At 43.8% G+C, this 20019-nt stretch overlaps 1 protein-coding gene across 2 annotated transcripts; it reads left to right on the top strand.

Annotated features, from left to right (window-relative positions):
- The first annotated feature begins 334 nt into the window (after nucleotides 1–334).
- On the top strand, nucleotides 335–19785 carry C6H10orf71 (chromosome 6 C10orf71 homolog). Of its 2 annotated transcripts, XM_063338359.1 has the most exons (4): nucleotides 335–648; nucleotides 6400–6630; nucleotides 11683–11853; nucleotides 13776–19785. In XM_063338359.1, the coding sequence occupies exon 4, from the start codon at nucleotides 13952–13954 to the stop codon at nucleotides 18599–18601; it is 4650 nt and encodes a 1549-aa protein (XP_063194429.1). In that variant the 5' UTR covers nucleotides 335–648; nucleotides 6400–6630; nucleotides 11683–11853; nucleotides 13776–13951; the 3' UTR covers nucleotides 18602–19785. The 2 variants fall into 2 exon arrangements, with proteins under 2 accessions (XP_063194429.1, XP_063194428.1); XM_063338358.1 differs by lacking the exon at nucleotides 6400–6630.
- Nucleotides 19786–20019: the final 234 nt, after the last annotated feature.

Here is a 20019-nt window from a genome sequence, read left to right as displayed (position 1 = left end):
CCTTGATGATGAAATGAGCTATTTATGAAAAAGCACTGGTAGGACAGTAATGTGTTACGCATGTGAATATGTTTTACACAGTATTTTTAATGGTGACCTTAATAAACCTTTTGACTCCCACCTGTAGATGCAAAAATGCAGTCCTTTAAGGTTTGAATCACTGGCAGTAGCGAGCCAATCGCACAGCATTACTTTCTGTATTAGTTATCTCTGAAGCATTACCAATGGCGAATCTGAATGTAAAAATAGCTGCTGACTGTTTGTTTCATCTGTCTGTTACTTGACACCGCATGGTTATTCCAATACGTATGTTTGCCTCTTCCCCACCATGATCTCTGTTTGGTTTCCCCTTGCCTGATAACTATTTAAATACATTTTACTAACTTTGGATTCCTTGCTCACTCCACTTCACCTGGCTGGGCAGGTCTGCGAGGGCTCGAGGGTTAGCTCCTCTGCTTTTATTGTTTTATTTATTTTTCAGTGGTTGTTTCTATTAAGATAACCATGTTCAGAAGGAGAGTCTGAAACACATAAATAATGGGAAGTGCTAATAGTAAGCAGGCTGCTGTAAAATGTGCTGGGGCTTTGACTTAAGGGAAGAAAGCGCAGCCCTGCCTTGTCCCTGACCAGGAAGCTGGAGCACAGAAGGTAAGGGGGAAGCCTATGGGTGTTTTTAAAGCAGGGAAATGGTGAAGAATGGTGGTCTCTGAACGTGTGAATGTGTGTGCGCTCAAGGATCGGTTGTGTAATTGATCAGATAAGAGAAATCAAATAGCATTTATACCATTTTTTCAGTGACTAGAGGTGGAAAGTCCTTTCATTTTGTCCAGCTTTTTTCTGCTCTGAAAAATGCAGGATTGTCTCTGAAAGTCTGTGTGTGGAAAGAGACATACATATAGATTTGTATGCAGTGATTGCTGCTTATGACATATAATTATTTGGTACAGGGGTATGATCTTTTTAAAAGACCACTAAATTGCTATGAAGCTACATTTAATTGTCCTGTGCATTGTGCTGTAAGCAACTTTAAGCAAATACACATTGATTTTATTTTCCAGATGATTACTGCCTACAGATAAGATACTCTTAAAAACTTTAGTGATTTGTATAGGGCTTTGAAGTAATTTTTATTTCTTTTTTTGGAACAAATAGGAAGAGAATAGTTTAAATATTTTATAGAGAGCAATTAGTATGCTACAGAGCCTGAAAAAGTAAAATAGTTCAAATACTTAGGCAGTGCTGAGAGGCCACTATAAATGACTGTGACTATGACTTGTATCCAATTTTAATCACTGGAAAATTTCTTAAATGGCGTAAGCTTTTCTGAGTCCAGTTGTTGCAGAACTTCTTAATCTGCCATCCCAAGTATCTGCATTTTGTTAGCCTAGCTGCAGAACTCAGGAGCAAAATAAGAACAGAAAGAATTAAAATTGAGCTTGAGAAGCCAAACTGCTTATGCTTTTTAAATGGCCTGTGAACAGGGAATCTGATTAAATCTGAATAGGAAGAAGTTTTCCAGCAGCAGGCCAAAGCAACTGATTCACACTGACTTTGTAAGGTATCAGCCAGCAGGTTCCTCACTAGTCCTCTGCCACTGCTGGGAGGGAGGCAAGAGAGAAGGGAAAGTGAGAAGTAAGGAGATATAAGCTTTCTGGACAGAATCAAAATCCGTGGCCCTTCTCCTTCACTTCTTCAAGGAACAGACCATGTAAAAAGCAAATGTCCTCGGTTACATGCTTGAAGGATAAGGCCCGTGGAAAATACTAACAAATAAAAGATGCCCGGTATATTTGAACCCCCAAACAACAAAATTTCTCCATCCTTCCATGCTTATCACTAGGAAGGTATTTACATACATATTCACAACTTGGTTACCAAAACAGTTGTAACAGGCACTCACCAGTGAACTCGAAGGCCACAGCTGAGTGGAGGTATGCAAGTATAATTGCATCCCTGCACCACAAACCAAAAGCTCGCGGAAGTTTCACTCTCTAGCTTCTTATTCCTACCTGCTTCTCTGAAACGTTTGTCTTGTCTGTGCTTGCATTACTAGGGCTGTGCAAAAGGCCCACGAAAATGTAAATCCCTCCAAGACCAGGAAAAAAGCCAGCTAACCCAATGAGCCAGGTTGGGAGAAAATACCGCTCATCTGTACCAGTCGTTCCTTTCTTTCGTCTAGCCGAGTTTACACACACAGAAAGCTGCTGGCAGAGGCAAATTCTGCAAGTGGTTTTGAGCTGCAGGCTTCGCTGTGCTGGCTTTCCTGCGGCCGGGGTGCCAGGTCACACAGAGCTTTGTCTGCTGTAGGCGGGCGGGTGAGTCCATTGCTTTTAGAGCCAGCGAATGCTGCCTGAGGTAGTGTCGCATTTTGGGAGCAGCAGTCTGTGAGCCAGCTGACAGGTGTGTGGGGAAAGGGACCATAGCGGGGGCTGCATGTGAGCAGTGACAGGGGACCTTTACCCTTGAGAAAGGGTTGTCCCTCTTCAATCAAGCCTACATATGTTTTTTGGGTGGGTCAGTGATTGCTTATACATACATATCCAGAGGTGTGCGTGCATATATATATATGTATATATATTTATGTATGTATATTAAGCTTGGTGTTTTGCGACTATGTTGCTGCTTGCCAGGTTTTTATGGCTTTCAAGTGTGTATGGCCAGATAGACTGCCACTCAGACCTCTGTCCCTTGGCAGCCTCAGAGAAACTGAGGCAGCATTGAAGACATAAGAGGACAACCCTTCCCCAGAAGTAAGGTTTCTCTCTCTCCGCTGGGTTCACCTGCCAAATGATCCTCTTTGGACAAGCATAGAAAGCAGATATTTAATTATAGTCCTATGTCTCTTTATCATCCATCTCCTGTGCTTGCAAATAATGATATACAAGAAGGCATTAGCCGGTAATGATTAATCTAAATCATCTGGTAACAGTCAGACCGGTCTTCTTAGGAGCCAAGCAGGTCAAATAGTGATGCATCTTTATTTTCAGTCTCTCTCATAGCTACATCCCAGTAGTTTCAGGGATTCTTTCCCTGCTGCTTACACACTATGTCTGAGGCTGTTTTGGGAACTGTGATCGGGCTATGACAGTCAGGTATAGGAAGGCTGCCTAACTCATACTTTCCACTTAGAAAAGATAGAGATGAAAATCCCTGCAAGTTTTTGAAAAGCTTCTAACAGACATGCATGTGGTTAACATTTGGCTACACCTTAACAAGCAGAGTCAGCAAACGGCAGCATCTGGCATTTTACAGCTACTGCAGGTTCTTAGTCTCAGATGTGCCTCTGTCTATCACCTTTACCTGGATCAGACACAAGCTGTCATACCTTAAGGTCAGCTTGGCTTGCCTGTCAGCTTCATTATAGACCCTTGTACAATTCTGCACACTTCTGATGGCTTGTGTTCTGTTGAGATGTGTTTGAGGTGTGTCCCTCTCCCCATCCTTTGTGTAAACACAAAAAGCATAGGGCTCCATTGTGTAGAAATTGGAGTAAGTGCTCAGGACTGTCTGGGATGCTGGTGCAGAAGCAAAGGCATGCTCAGAGGGACCTGCACCCTGCAAGCCGCACCCAGGGTTTGTGCTGGGGGAGTGGAGCAGCCTTCCTGATCATGACGTTGTTGTTCACTGAGACTCTTTGTTTCAACTGATCTGCTCTGAAGTAGCAGCATTAGGACTTAGTCTGTTTCTCCAAAACTGAGAAATTATTCTTTGACTAGGCTTATGAATTGAATGAAGCCATAGACAAGTAGGTAGAATTACCACTTGGGGTATGGAGGAGAATTGAGGAGATGGGCTGGGGAAGAAGAAGTGGCTGGTGACAGCACTGAGCTGCGGGTGATGCTGTTGCCTGCCTTCAGGGTTCTTCAGAGGGTCTGGGGGGGCTGGAAAAGCACTGTGATGACAGCATCGCTGAGGTTGCTGAGAGGCTGATTCAGCCAGAGTCATTGACCTGTCTCTTAGGGAACAAATGTGGATTCTGCTTAAAACTCTTGCTATTTTCCCTCCTGCCTTTTGCATATGTCCTTTACTGAGTAATCACAAGAAACACCTTAGCATTAACTGTAAAAGAATGAGGAATTGCCCAGGGGACACGCCATTAAATCATAACAATGAATCAACCTCCGAATAAGAAGAGGCAGTCTGCATTTCCCAGGAAAAAAAACCCACCACTGTTGCAGAGTGAAGAGGGAACTGGAGGGAGCTTCCATCTTGCTCAGGACAAGACCACTGGCTGGATTTTCCTTCTCAAAAGGAGGAAAATAGTATGGCCTCCAGATATAATACCTGAGGGCAAGGGTGAGTGGGCTCTCCCCTGCCCTCTCAAAGTCCTGCCGTAAATGGCTAGCTGTCCCATGGCCATCTTCCAGATAGCAGGCAGAAGTTAGGCAAGCCACAGCTTTTGTCCTTCAACTGGAATGGCTCTGTTATAATCACAAATGGTCGAGGAGCAGTTTGTCATCAGAGGAAAGATGTGATGTGAATGAATGGTTGTGTGCTTGAGTCATTGCTCTGGCATGTATATGTGTGTATTTCCCTCCCTGCCACACTGCTTGCTCAAGGACTGAGCTCTTTTGATTGCACTTGAAAGCTTTAGCAAGGTGTAAGTAAAAAATGGCTCTATTCCTGCAGCCTGAGCCAGAAAACCTTGAAAACCAAAGCTTCCACTTTCTCTTTCCCCCCCTGGTACATACACCTATTTGTCTTTGGTAACATAAGACAGGTATTTCAGGATATTGCATGTCCCTAAGTCCCGTGGAATTCAGTGGGTGAGAAAACTGCTTAGAACTTGAAACAATTTTTAACCCAGCACATACAAATGGCTTGAATTATTTTCTTTATAGAAAACAGATTCAGCAAAATCCTTCTCCAAACCCTGGAAATATCCAGAAGATTTAAAGGAAGGGAGAAGGTGAGACTACCAGTAAAAGAACAATACTTGTTCTCTGCAAGCCTGTTATCTCCCGAGACTGTATCCTGTGTGAGTGGGTGTGGGTCAGACTCCCCTTGTCAAGGAGCTTAAGTGGTCTAAGTGTAAACTTGACAGTGCAGATGGTATCGGTGTGCTGGGGCTGATGAGGAGGGCAGTGTAAGTAGGGGATGGTTTCAGATTCCCCAGCCTGGAAAGAGAAGTGAGGCATGGCTGGTTGGTAGCTGCAGATTTCCTTGTGTAGGTCACAGAGGAGAATATACCTGCTTCCCTCTTGTGTCTAGCGTACTTGCTGGTATCATTACAATTTTCCCATGACAGGGGCTGGCACTGTCTGGCATGTGCCTTTACAAGGCATCCAAGCCATTTGTTTTCTTTTTTCTTGTCCATGTATTTTTCTTCCCTTCCCCCTTCGTTATCTCCCATCTCTAGCCATTGCAATGCTGTGGTACTTTACAACTTTCCCTCTATTGTGGGAAAATCTCCTTTCTCACACTCAGGAAGTGAAAACTCAGAAGCTTTCATCATCTAAGCCCTCCTTGAGACTAAATGAAAGGAGGCGATACCTGTCTTATCAGCCAAAATCCTGTCAGTGCTCAGAGAGGGGGCTGTACTAATGAAATGTCAGTTGTCACCTTGAACTATGAGAAAGGCTTGACTCTTCGTGATCTCAGAGAGAGATACAGGTATCAAGAATCTGAGGCAGGGTGGAGACCTTTGCAGTAAGTCAGTCACCTGCAAATCTGGATGGACTTCATAATACAATACAATGCCAAGCTACGGCTCCATATTCAGTTGAAGGGGTGTTTTTTGCAGAGGCTTGTGGTAAAGTACTGTGCCCTGTGAAGGGCAGTGGGGAGGCACACTTTTGCCTTAACTGACAAAAGTTAAGCTCTTCTTGTGTGATTCAGAAAACATAGATTTGGTTCCCTGCCCTGCCACACGTACCCTGTTTGATCTTGGGCAAATTGATCAGTTGAATCTGGGCCTTAGCTGCTGATCTACAAATGAGACAGAAATCCTGCTTGCAGTGTGAGAGTTTGTAAGGATAAATAGCCACGAGGTGTTCATGTACCATATTACTGGGGAGCTGTATAAATATCTCAGTGTATAATGACCGACCTAGTTACAGGCAGTGGCCTTTTCCAGTCAGGCATTTAATGCCAAGAAATGCACTGTTTGGGTTCAGTTGCTTAGATGTCACTTGTCTGTGCTGACTTCAGGTCATGGGAGGAGCACCATCCCTTTGCCTTGTCATTCTCCTAGAGCTGTGCTGTTTGTCAAGTGCTGCACCTGCCCTCTGCCTGTGTTAGTCACACGCTCTGTGCCTTTGACTTCTTCCACCCTGTCTGCATGTTACTGACTCTTCAAAGGCAGTGGATAGGGCTCAGGTAATGGAAGGTGTGAACAGGAATTGCAAGAAAGCTTTGGTCCAGATACAAGCCATTCTGAGAGACATCTCATTCTTCCAGACTTGACAGGCCTCTTGGCAGGATGGGGCATTTGGAGGACTGTGGGAAAGGCAGTCCAGAGACCAGCTGGAAATAACTGTTGGGTCTTTGCCATTGAACCAGAAAGGGAAAGGTAGAGACACTTGCCGTGGTTCTCCATAGCTGTTGCAAGCAGTCTCTGTTCCTCCCATTTTTCTTCACGTGATGTCTTCACCTCCCAGTGCTTGAAGCTTTGTGATCCGAGCTGAAGAGGTAAGCATTCCAGCTGGCCCTTGGAAGAGGTTCACATCCTCTGGGGAAAGGACACAAAGCAGGGTACATAGCGCACGGTCATTAGCTAGGTACACTCCCTCCTTGCATTCATACTTCCACCAGGTTGCGCTGACCTTCCTTGAGCTGTGAGTCTGACGTGTCCCCAGTTGCAGCTCCCATGGCAACAGATGCACTAGCTTCAGTAGAGCTCACTGGGAGAAAAAAACTTCGGCTGTCTTTTCTTCAGAAAAAAATTGGTTTGATTAAACAAATAAAATCACAATCATATTCATTTTAATGACATTTCCACTAGAAAGATAATTGGAAATTATTTTTTTTTATCATTTGGAATATTTACTTAGGGAAATTTCAAAACAAGATCACACTCTCTGTTGCAATACCATCAGAGTATTGTTTGACGTAGAAAATAAAATTAAAAGTTTCAGTTAATGTTAAATAGCATGCACTGTCTCTGACTTAAGGACAGTTATAATATACCTTTTTAACTGTTGTGGTATATATTACATGTTACTTCTCATGGCCTATAGTGTAAAAATAGTGAAACAATCTGAAATGAAACATTTTTTAAAAAATTCAGAATGAAATTTTGAAATTTATAAGTTAATTTCTCTTCAGAATCTTTATTCCATGTGAAATTTCACAAACAACCTAAATGAGAACACTCACCCATCACACACACACACACAACTGCATTTCCAAAAGATTATATTGTCCACAGGATGCCAATTCAGATTGGCAGCCAGCTCTGCTGATCCAGTCTGGAACTGCACATCTACCACACCACTTTTAGGTCTAGGTATTCTAGTGAATATTGCAGAAAAGAGCAAAATTACTTTATCCCAAAAGTACTGCTATTGTCAGTGGCAAGCGATACAGGTCAGAAAATCAGAATTGTACAGAGGACATGATTTGATGGCACAGGAATATGGTATCAGTTCCAAATCCCTTTCCTCTGCGCGTTGGTCTGAATGCCACACGGGGGTGAGGTTTGGCTCTTCAGAGACATCGGAATTCACTTTACTGTGGTTGCAGTTAGTTATGTAGCCTTCTGGATAGTGCACCAGTGTCGGCTTAGGAAGTAGATGTACGTAGAGTCACCAATTCTGTTCTCAGTTATTCTACTGACGTCAGTAAAATGACTCTAGATTTATACCAGTGTAACTGAGAACAGAAGCTGGCCCAAAGTCAAGAACAGTCTCTCCTCTTCTGTGGCCCAGGACAAGCTGTTCGAGACACAATTGCTAGGCCAAATCCTCAAAGGGAATGGACCCAGTCTACATTGGTTTGGTTCAGACACATGGTTCCTTCACCTTGCTTTCCACAGCAATGATCAAATATCTGATGCTGGAATAGCTGAGGACACCTTCTTCTATCCTAGTCATTTCTGTCAGTGTTTGGGATCTTCACCCTAAGATGGACAGATCCAGTCTTCCATCCTCCATCAGCTGGAGCAGGTATTTGTATTTGGGCAAAGTGGAACAGGCTGCCCAGGGAGGTTGTGGAGTCCCCTTCTCTGGAGATTTTCAAGACCCGCCTGGATGCAGCCCTGAGGGATGTGCTTTAGGCCATCCTGCTCTAGCAGGGGAGTTGGACTAGATGATCTCTAGAGGTCCCTTCCAACTCTGAAGATTCCGTGATTCCGTGAAAGTGGTTCCCCTTTCCCCAGGCAGGAGAATTCACTTTGGCTGTCCATTATGACCACAAAGCACAGGTGAAAGTGATCTTGTTGAACGAGGGAAATGGAGACTCCTGCTAATAGCTTTCATCTTATGACTATCTTAATCCAGAAGCTGCCTTTCTTGACAGTTCAGGGAAATGTGGCTGGAGCACCATTGTCTCTCTTAGCAGGCAGCTCCCCTCCTTGGTGGGGGTGCTGTGATCCTGCCCCATGTGCCCCAGGGGCTGCTCAGAGAGGCAGTGTGCCTGGAGCAGCCCTGGCAGCAGGGCAGATCTGGCTCCAATGCAGCCCAATGTGAGCAGCTCACATACCCTTGGTAGTCCAAACAGCCCAGCACTGTCTGGGGGGATGTTCAGGTATTCTACACCAGACTACAGGGGGGGTTCATTTCTCATGGTCATTCTTCTGGCTTCTTGTCTCTGACAGGGACTCATAGGGTGACCTTTAACTCCCTGACACCTTTTTGTCTGTTTTCCTAAATGCGACATGAAGACAGCAGTGCCATGCCCACTGACTGACAGCAGCACACTCAATAGCTGTTCACATACTGATCGCTGCTGTCATGCTGTGATATTCTGTCTAGAAAATCCTAGCAAGGAGCTGCCATCGGCTGGGAGCGTTGTCTCCGCCTGATGACACATAGCTGAACAGGCCTGTTTCCAACCAGTCCTCTCATCTGACTATGAGCTCCTGTGTGTGCCATGAGCAAACATGCACCTAGGCAAAAATTTCATCAATTATTTAGGGATTCTCCTATTTCCCATGGTACGAAGCACTAACTACTCATTGTCATGATGAACCCCTGGAAGCCCAAAGCAGCAGCATGTGTGAAAGTAGAGCAGGCCTCTGAATAAACCTCAGCCAGCAGTCACCATAGGGCTCTGAGTTTGGGGCTGGAGTTTTGGATGGATGCCATATAGAGAGCACCACATGAAGAAACCAGCTCACAAAGATTTAAAACAAAATTTCTGTCCCTCTCCCTTCTCTTCCCATCCTCGAGGGGAATGCAGTGCTGCTGACTCCAGATTGCTATGCAGCTCCCAAGGGCGCTGCCAAAATGCCACCGCGATGTCTCATGGCACAACATTTCAGCCAAGGCGGGTGGGGGAACCAACCAGCCCTTTATATATTGCAGCAGCAGTGATGTCACACACTCCAGCCAAGTTTGCTGGTTTGCCCACCTCCTGTCTAGTGAAAAAAGTTGACATTCAGTCTGTGCCAGGCCAGGAATAGTCTCTGTAATTTAACCTTCTCATCACAACTTGCTAGGCACTTAAGAGAGCCACTGAAAAAAGCTTCCTATTTAAGAGAGAGGGGAGGTTGGTTTCTGATTAAGCTCCTTGAAATCTGTACATTCATGCAAGCTTTTTCGGTAGCTCATATCAGATGATGCCTACTGAAGATACCTCACATGTTTCTCAGCATTTCTCAAGCAGTTCCAAATGCCTGGTGTTGCTTTCCTCTGTCTTGAAAATAGGCTAAATTCAAACATCCTTAAATGTTTGAACTAGCTGAATCCTGACCTAAACTTAAACACTGCACCTTGCTTGCTGGCTGCCATGTTTGTCCAAAATGGTAAAGAAATGGTATTTTACCGGTTTATTAAACCAGCCATGAACAGCTTCTTTGCCCAAAGTTCAAAAGTTGCCATCATACCTATACAAGGGATAGCTAAACCAGTACAGTGCTGCTGTTTCCATCCAGTCCCAGTAGTGATCTGCACCTTGAACACTTGCTGTAGATACAACTTTTCCAGCTCGAAACATTACACTGCCCAAGTGCTAGTATTACGGCCAGGCAAGACAAGGATCTTCACAAAGGTTTCAGAGACAGTGACAGTCGCTATTCTTTTTTTTTAACCATTGGCGCTGAGTTGTTTTTGTAACAGTGACTCCATCTAGGAAAATAAGTGCTGAGATTACATCATGATCTCCATGTTTATTGTTACCCTACTCACTTTTCAGCAAATGTTCTCAGCTTACAAGGGACAAGATGTTTCTTCAGACCTCTGTCCATGAGATCTGAAAGCCAAGCTTCCTCCTAGTTCAGGCACCACCACCAATAAATACTGATAAACATTGTGTCGGTGGAATTTAGTCAACAGCCCTGACGATGAGTGAGCCAGAACATAATCACAATCTCCCACGGCTGCGTTGGCTTTGCACAGTTAAGAGCACCACAGATGCAGTAAAATTGTAATTTAACCTCTGAGCAAGGAGATAACTGAGTACACATCTCTGCAATGAGGATACCCTTTTACATTTGGCTGCAACCAGACATAGCATTGGGGTTTTTTTTCTTTGTTTTTACCATTTTTTTACTCAGACATCTTAAACGGACCACAAAAATCTCTGCTTGGTACAGGCTTGTCCCTAAACTAACACTGACAACTGTCTTTCCTCGGGTAAGTGTAGGAGACCATCCCAGTGGATGAGCCCTTGTTGCCACTTTTGCCAATGTGTTTTGAATACCATGGGCTGACACAAAAGCTTCCTTAGAGGAGACCCTTGCTTCAGGAAAATCTGCTGTATCTGCACCTATGTGCTATTTGCATTACCTCAAGGCACGTGCTGTTTGCGTTACCTCAGGGCCAGGCAGGTCTTGTTGTAGGAAATGGATATATTCTTGCAAAGATTAAGCAAACTAGCCTGAACCCTGGGGGTCTCCACGGCAAAAGGACAGCAGCAATGCACGGTCACCATAGCCGAGCTTTCCGTTAGCATCTCTTGACTCTGGTTGATGCATGGAAGCAAAAAGATGTTTTGGTTACTGCCCCTCATCATCCCAGCTGTCCACTTTTCCTCTCGTTTACAACAGGGACAGTGAAAAGGGCGGTCTTTCAGACCTCAGCTGCACTAGTTCCCAGTCCACCAGACTGATGTCTCTCTGTATTTGTTGGCAGTAGGAAGTCATATACAGATGGAGTGGAGGCATACATTTTCCTCTGCAGTCCCTATGAAAGAGTGGTACAGCAGGGATGTAGACAACAGCAGGGAAGAAGTCATCTGGCACAACCCCTCTTTTTAGCCTGGAGACATCACCCAGCCTTTGCAATGGGCAGCCTGCCAGGAAACCATTGCTCACTCAGCTGTTAGTCCCTGCTGGGGCTACCAGAGAGTGCTGGAGGTTGTGATAGTTGTTTGCTAGGAACTTGACTGCACTCCGCAAGCTGCCAAACCCTCAAGGTATCTGATTATTGTCTCTCTGTGATGGATACCTGTCTTTTTTGGTAAGAAATCGTGTAAAACCCCCCTAAAATGTTTGTTAAATGTGAATAAACAAATAAATGAACGAATACAGCACGAGACAATCTTCAGATCATGCAAACCCATGTCTTTGTTTTCAAATTGCAGAGTTCACTCAAGATCAAAAAATGCTGAAGGGCGGAAACATACCGGGACACTATTTCTGTCAAATCTACACCACTGGACTATTTCTACCTCCTCACTAAAGATGGTCAGAAATGGAGCCAAATACAAGCATGAAAGGGAGTTCTAAAGATGAGAAGCAAAATTACACGGCAGGTATGTACCTGTGCTTCCCACTTATATAACAGTTAAGAATCAAAACCAAAAATGGGGTGGCCTTTCATTTCTCTTCTCTTTTTTTCTTGCTGCATTATACACAAAAATGTATGTGCAGCAGGGGGAGTGAAACTCACTTTTGAAAAATCTTTGTACAAAGTAAAATGGAGAAGTTCTATTAAGCTTGTCTTATTTCTGGTGTAAATCTATTGTAGTTCTGCATAAGTCATTGGAATTGCGTGGCTGGAAGGACCGAATCAAAATTCACTATGATACTTTGTGTCTAAAAATAGGCTGGTTGAGGAGTTTTTAAATAGAAAAGGAAGGTGAAAAGTGTTCTCATTTGAAGAAATAACTGAGCCTGAGTAACTTCACTGATTAAGCGCAGTTCCTCTGGCTTTTCATACTTTGACCAGCACTGGTTCATCACAGGGAAAAAACCATGCCCTTTCCAAGAGTCTCACTGAGAAGGGACAAATGGAATCATGGATTTGGACAGCTGGAGGGTCTCAAATCTGGATCTGGATTTCATTGCTCAGTTCTACAGTGGATCCAAGCTTGAGATGGAGACAGCTTCTACTTGTATAAAAGCTGGAAACTGCTGTAGATATGAACCGAGGTGTTTCAGCTCATCAGAAGTTAGTGAATGATGCAAGCGTCCTAGGAAATGGAGATACAGATCAGACTTTCCTTAAGGAGTCTAAAAGGACTTTCTTTTTATGTAGCTCTTGAATATGCTTTTAAACTGTGTCTCACCGTAGTTTAGTCAATAAGCTGCCCAAGCCCTTGAATGTGAGAATAAGTATCTAAAGAGTTTACAGGGTAAACTTTAAAGAGTTTTAGTGTAGAGATTTCAAGTATAGCTGAAGGGTCCATTTTGCTTATACTTCTTTCATCCAAAGATTCCCCATCCTGTCTGCAGACTGATGTGGAGATAGACAAAACCCACAATGCTGTGGGCCTTGACTGTGCATCAGAATCAGGGATTAACAGAAGGCTGTGATATTTTATAGTTGTGTTGAATGGGTTACCTTTTGATCTCAGCAGTTCTGGAACTGAAACCAAATGTTTCCTGTGCTCCTTTAGTGGGTCTGCTAGAGTCCCCTAGGCACTCCTGCCTTCTGCTGGTTAAGCTGATATTAGCAGCCTCTTCAGTTTTAACATACCAACCCAACCGTACCTGGTTATGGGTGGCTAAAGGATTTTACCCCAGCAATGTTTGCTCGGAACATGCTAATGCACAGTACATATTCTTTACCTGTGGTGCCATTCTACTTTCTCAAACAAGGGTTCTGCTCAGGGTAATTGTCCCAGCAAAACTCCAGTCTGATACAAGCAGGTTCATCTCTATAGACTTAATTTTCTGCAGTCATGATCTAGCAGATGAGTGAGAATAGAATCCTCTATAATAACCTTATTCTTCACAAAATATTTTAAATTATAATTATGAGATCTTGACAAGTAAGTTTTATCAACTTTTCTTTCATTTTGGACATAGCATGCAATGATGTACCCAGTGACATTTTTTTTTAAGTAAGTTTTCTCCCTTTTTATTACTCTTGGCCAAAACATGGCTAACCTTCTTAGCTAAATACATGCATAGCACTTGGAAGTGTTTATGGTTGGACGTATGGAAAGGGAAGTACTTGAAATTTGGCTCTTATATCCTTGTTTAAGAGCCTAAGTAAAGAATCTGAGGTAAAACCACTATTTTTAATGGCACTTTCCAGAAATTAAACTATCTACCATGAGCTACTTGACCAAAATAACAATTATTTTTCATGTTGTTTATTGTGTTGCTAGCATCTTGTTTAGAATGCATGTAGGAGCAAATTAGTCAGTGACTGATGTATCTGGAAAATACTCTCTGTCTAATAGTGTTAATATCGAAAAATGATAATTTATGATTTTTGGCTTTGCAGAGAAGAAAGTTTCCTTCAGCTATTCCGTAAGATGAATCGACGTGCAGCAGCACCGTCTGGAGGAATTGCTTTGTGCTTGTGAATTGCAAACAGCTGGAACCACCCCACACAGTCATCTGCCTATTTGACCCCTGAAATTACTCCTTTGGATAATTCATTCATGACTCCCATGAACAATGCAGGGAAATAAGAAACATACAGAAGGACATAGTGACTCCTCAAGTATTGGGAGTCTCCTGGATGACACAGACAGAGAGGTGAGCAGCCTCACAGACCGGGCTTTCAAAAGTTTGTGCGTAGCAGAACTCGAAGACTCTTACAATGAACCGGATCTTGCCATTTCACCTGACTTCACCCTCCAGTTCTCTGCTAAATTTCACCCAGGGACGTTAAACCACGCCGTCAAGAAAAGCAATGTCTGTAACAAGCTAACAGCAAAAAACAATGAACATACAATATGGGCTTCCACATTCCAGCAGTTACCAAAGTGTGCTCCAGAGGAGAAGAGGGTTGCTAAAAGTAACACCTTTGCCACAGAAAGAAAAAAGCTGAATTTGCCAGTCCCTGGCCCAAGGAACAATAAACATGTTTCAAAAGTGTCCTCATTGATTAAGACATTTGATAAGACTGCAGACCAAGGGTCAGGAGGTTCCCTGATAGCCATTAAGCAGCCCATTAATAGCTTTCAAAAATATAAATTAAATCATGGAAATGATATGGCTTGCTGGGATGACACAGACATTTTAAGCATCCACAAGGAACTTTCTGGATTTTCTGACGGTAGTCAAGGTAGCCACTGTCTCAGTGGCAAACATGAGCCACAGAGAAGACCTAATAAGATAGACCTGAGTTATTGTGGCACTGATGGTTATTATCCTGTGCTGATTGAGATGTCAAAAGTAGCCAAGTCAAATTTTTCCCGTTCTTCTAAAAAGGCTTTAAAAAACAGAAGTATGACAGTTAATGAGCCAGCAAAAAAAGGTAATTTTCTTCACAGTGAGAATAGTGCTTTTGAATCATGGAATGTTCATCACAAAAAACTGACTGAAAAGGAGGAATTTGTTGATATAAAAATGAAAAATGAAGGTCTTACATACCTGGAAGAAGCACCATTTATTAAAGGATCCCACATACGTGAACATAAATTGCCAGCCGTCAAAACCACTGTTGCTAAGAGGCAGGAGAAAGATTTTCCGAGGGAGTCAACTCCACCAGAAACTGCTTTCAGCATCCCTCTCCCTGCTGTTTGTGTACCTCAGGGTCCCCTCACTTCAGAAACAGAATTTACTGCTGCTCTTCCGCCCAGTCCCCCCCCTAGGATCCATGCGCCCCAGGGTCCTCCTCGGCCACCCCCTGTCCCACAGGCACTTCCACTTCCACCCCCCACCCAGCAGGGCCATCCCCAAACACCCCCCATCCCTGAAGCCCCTCCTGTGCCACCACCCCCAATGCCAGCTCAGCTTTCCCCCTGTGCCATGTCCCAAGCCTCTGTATCACCTCAGTCTGTGTCCTACAGGATGGTTTCATCCTCACCTATGTCCCAGGCACCCAGCCCACCTCCACGAAGACCCCTGGCCACCTTAACCGAAGAGGAAGCCCTCAGTCCCCAAGTGGGCAATATGGGTCCACCCTGGAGGAGACAGAGGGCTACAAAAAGGGCAGCAGAGAGGGGACAGACTTCCAAGGAGAAGTCCACAGCCAGTGATGAGATGGTTTCATTGTCTGAAAAGGTGACTGGTGCTGAGCCTGATCTGGATGTGACTCCTCTGGCTACACAGGTAAACTCCCCTGGATCGATCAGTCCCTCTTTCAACATCAGTGAACTCTTAACACCCATCATACCACCAAAACAGGAGGCAGACCCCGTGGAAAGTGAGCTGATCCCACTGACACCTCCTCCCACTGAGAACGCGTCAGCGAGAGACCATGAAGAGGGCATGTTTGGAGATTACAGGTCTCGAGATAGTTACAAATCAAAAGCATCAAGTCTGTTATTCAACTTGAAGGATGTACGTAAACGTGTTAAAAGAATTTATACCCCTTCTCCCCTGTTAAAGGCCTTGGAGGAGAAAAATAAAGCTAGGGAAAATATACAGGAGAGTACAAAAATGAATGCCTCACTCTCAACTTTACAAGAAAAAAGTAACAAAAATATTGCAGAGAAAGATGAATCAAGTGATATAACCTCTGTATTGTCTGGCAGTGTACCTGAGAAGGACAATAAAACTGATTTAACCGGACACTTTACAGACAATTACCTGACTTTGAGTTCACCCCAGACAACAGCAGACCTTTTATTTTACCAAACTAGAGACAACTTGCAGCCAGAAGATTCAAAACATGAAGGTCTGGTTAAAAACACAAGGGGTAATGAAAGCTTCCCCTTGTTCAGACATGAATCAAATGAACCTGATTTAAGGAAACGTCTGCAGTATCCAGCACTGAAACCATTCAGTAGAGAGAGTGCAGGTACAACAGAGAGGCAGCCCATGCAAAATCCCAGCGTCCAGGGTGAGGAAAATGAAAGACAGGCTGCTAATCAGAATGAAGAGTTCACCTTCAAAACAATCCCAAACCAACTCTCACCAGCAGAGGACGTGCCTTACAGTGACGTCCAAAACAATATGGTGGTAACTGGCCATGAAGCACACGGCAAAAGAAGCACTAGTTCTTCAGAGCAATCTTTTGTTTCCACGGTAGAGCAGCCACTTCAGGAGGAGCCATTTCCACCAGTGCCCCTGATGCAGAAGGCAATCCTTCAAGAAAGCCAGAGGACTAAGAGTGAAATGAATTCAGACAGTAAGAAAAGCCACAAGGAGAGAAGGAAAGAGGCTGGGGAAGATGAACTGCAGTATTATGCTTGTATCAACTCTGATACTGGTGCAGCAGAGAAGAAGGAGGGGAAGGTTACTGGGAATGAACAGAGGAGCTCGATGAAAGAGAAACTAAGGACAGAGAAAAAGGAAGACGCCAAGACCATGGATTCTGCTGCCGACAGTATAAGGGACATGTCCATTCAGAGGTCTGAAGAACCACAAACACCACCATCTTCAAGCTCAACCAAACCCAGTCTGTTTATGATCAAAGATAACACATTCAGGTCACCTCAGGTGATAAGGGCCGTCAAGCTACCCCTGTTCAGATCCTTTTCCCTGGATGATACAGTGAGCAGCAGTTATAAGGAAATGGAAAGTAGGTTTATGTCCCCAGCAGAGCGGAACAAGAAGCACCGAAACAGGTTGCATGCCCAGGAGGGAGGCTGGTTGGCATTGAGGCACAGAGGGCAGCAGAACGTGAGGGATGGAGCAACCGATGGAGGGAAAGAGGCTAGTGAGCCTGGATCTACTTCAGCAACACTGGATCCCGGTCTTCTGGAAGATACAGAGAGCTCTTCATTAGGGAGGCTGATGGAAGAAGATGAAGAGACTTGTGCTTTGTTAAATAAAGTTGGTAAAATGAATGAGAAAAGTGTCTGCAGAAGGAAAGAGAAGCCCCAGATTAGGAAGGCAAGACATAGTTTAACACAGCCAAATTTAGGTCTGGAAAATGACCAAGCACAAAACAACCCCACCTATCCTGCAGAAAGAACGACAAATTACTTCAAGAATCATCATTTATCTAATCGCAAAGGTGGCTCTTGTGCTAAAAAAATAATCACTAGGGAGACAATTTCCCCTGTGACTGGCTCCATATCAGAGGACCACAAGTATTCTCCTGTATTCCATGAAGCTTTAGAGGACATCCTACATGCAGAAGGTGCACCCAATTTGTTAGACAGTCTTGTATGCTCTGCTGTTACAAGCCCCAGGTCAGGCAGCACCATGCACTCTCTTGCTGCCAGTTCATCGTCAGACAAACCAACAACTTCTGGCCTTAGAGAGGCAGAGGATGTTATAAACCCTGCCTTGCTGAACGTGGCACTAAAGAGACAAGATGATATGTCTGCGGAAGAGATACTTGATTCGGCACGGAGGAATCTGCTTTCCAGTTCTGCAGGGGAAGCTGAGAGCCTGGAGCCCAGGGGACCTGGGGAGAGAGCAGCAGGCAAGCCTCCTGCTGTGCCACCAAAAACAGAAAAGGCTCTGCGGCGGGCCAAAAAGCTGGCAAGCAGGAGAAAGAAAATGCAAGAGCAGCAGAAAAAACATCAGAGTGAGCATGAAGATGCTGTAGGGAGAAAGCCATCTCATTCTGGACAGACACTAGCATCTCCTTCACCCTTGGGATATTCTCCTCTCCATCCTGCCCCTCACTCAACTTTTGCTCCCACAGAAACCAGCACAGGAAGACCCAGTGGTGCATCAGCAGTAAGCCCTTCACCCTCTTCAACCCAGCGTAAACTCCTTCAAGACCCTGACTCTGGTCAATACTACGTAGTTGATTTACCAGCAGAAGTCAATTTAAAGACATTTTATGACCCAGAAACTGGCAAGTATGTTCAAGTCTCAGTCCCTTCCTCGGAAGGGAACTTATACCAACCCCCCTCTTCAGAAATTATGAATTCTCCCTATGCCTCCTACCCTAGAGTGCTGCCGTTGCCAGCTTCATCTGTAGCAGTGCTGAAGTCATCTTCTCAGCTCTCTGAACCTACCTGGTTAATGTCAGCTGTACCAGGAGAACCAGCTGAACTACCAGAAGATGGGCAGCAGGACTACAGATACGCTGAATCTGTGGATACTCGGCCCTATATTGAACCAGCCTCTTACTCCTACAGTCAAGATGCTGAAGAAACTCAAGTTCACTTACGAAAGGACATGAGCCCGACCCCAAATACTGGCATAGTGTCCCTCACTGATTTAGATGATTTTGCTGCTGAAGGAGTATCTTGAAAACTGAAGTACCAAAATAGGCCAGCTAGTGTTTTTAAGAACCGTTCGAACAGACACAGGCACACAAAAGCACATGCAGATTTGATGTTTGTACAACACTTTATGTCTGAATCTCATTGTGGTTTGGGTGGGAAGGAAAATGAAATCTGACCACATTGAGAGATGTGAGGTGATGATCACTTTGAAGAAGTGTGATATTGAGTAAGCACCAAATTACCAGTGAGATGAAGGGGCAATGCCAGCTAAACAAATAAATACGACAGAATGAAGCCACTGCTTGCTGCTGCTGCTGCTTTGCCATTTTGATGGCTGGGATTGCCAAAGCAAGTGTCCTTCTGCCCAAATGTGTTGCACGATATATGGCACAAAGTAAAACGTATAAATCCATCCTGTCCGTCCGATGAGACCTAGGACAGGTGCCACATCTACCGAACTTTCCTCACTCACTGCCTTTGAACTATGTTGACAGGTAGAAAGCATATGGCTACAACTACGCCATCAACCCAAGATTCATTTTTTGCACACAACGATTGCCCAGATGTTATTGACAAAAAGATTGTATACTGGATGCGCAATACTATGTCAAAAAACCTTTAAACAACCAGAATACAGTTACAGCTGCTCTAGACTTCTCATATACTTTTGCAGTGTCCACTAACATGCTGCTGAATTCTTCATATTTCTTTATAATCTCCAAATAACTTTCCTTAGAGTCAGAGGTTATTTATAATGCAACTTAAACCTTCAATTTATCTTGATACTTGGCCTGAAATATTTCGGTAAGGAGCAAGGTTGAATGAAATCCCATAACAGCTTTTAATTTTTTGTTAGGATGAGAAGACCTTTGCTTATTATAATTGAAGTGCTTTTTGTTTTGTTTTGTTTTCAGGCTCCCACTAAAATACAGTGCTAACTTTTAAAACCTGAAAAACATTGTACCTAATTTTGGTCTTGTGAATTCTGTGATTTAAAAAAAAAAAAAAAAAAGAGATACAAAACATCCAAAGTATTAATTTCTAAAAAAGTGCTTCTTTGGATTATCACTTTTTTTTGAAAGATCTGTAACAAAATATCACTCATCGTTGCGTAGGCTTTTTTTTATCATCATAGATAAAGAGAGAACCTTGGTGAAAAGATGGAAAAATTGAATGTAATATGCCTGCATATAAATATCTATATTTGGATGTTGGTTTCCTTTTTCTCTGTCTCATTTTCATACTGTTTTTCCCAATTAAAACTGAAGTGTGGGAGTTCTAAGGAAGAAATCAGCCTTATACACATCTCAGGCTAGTTTTACAGGATTGTTTTCAGTGAAGTGACTCTTGACTTCCAGAAAAGAAAGGGGAGAATCAAGCATTTAACTAATAAATGCAACATGGAGATGGGACACAGGCACTGCCCTACTCTCACAGTTTTAA

This window comes from Chroicocephalus ridibundus, chromosome 6 (assembly GCF_963924245.1).
Source record: "Chroicocephalus ridibundus chromosome 6, bChrRid1.1, whole genome shotgun sequence".
Taxonomy (NCBI): domain Eukaryota; kingdom Metazoa; phylum Chordata; class Aves; order Charadriiformes; family Laridae; genus Chroicocephalus; species Chroicocephalus ridibundus.
The sequence above is the reverse complement of the archived record's forward strand: the minus strand, read 5'-3'. Positions and strand labels throughout refer to the sequence as shown.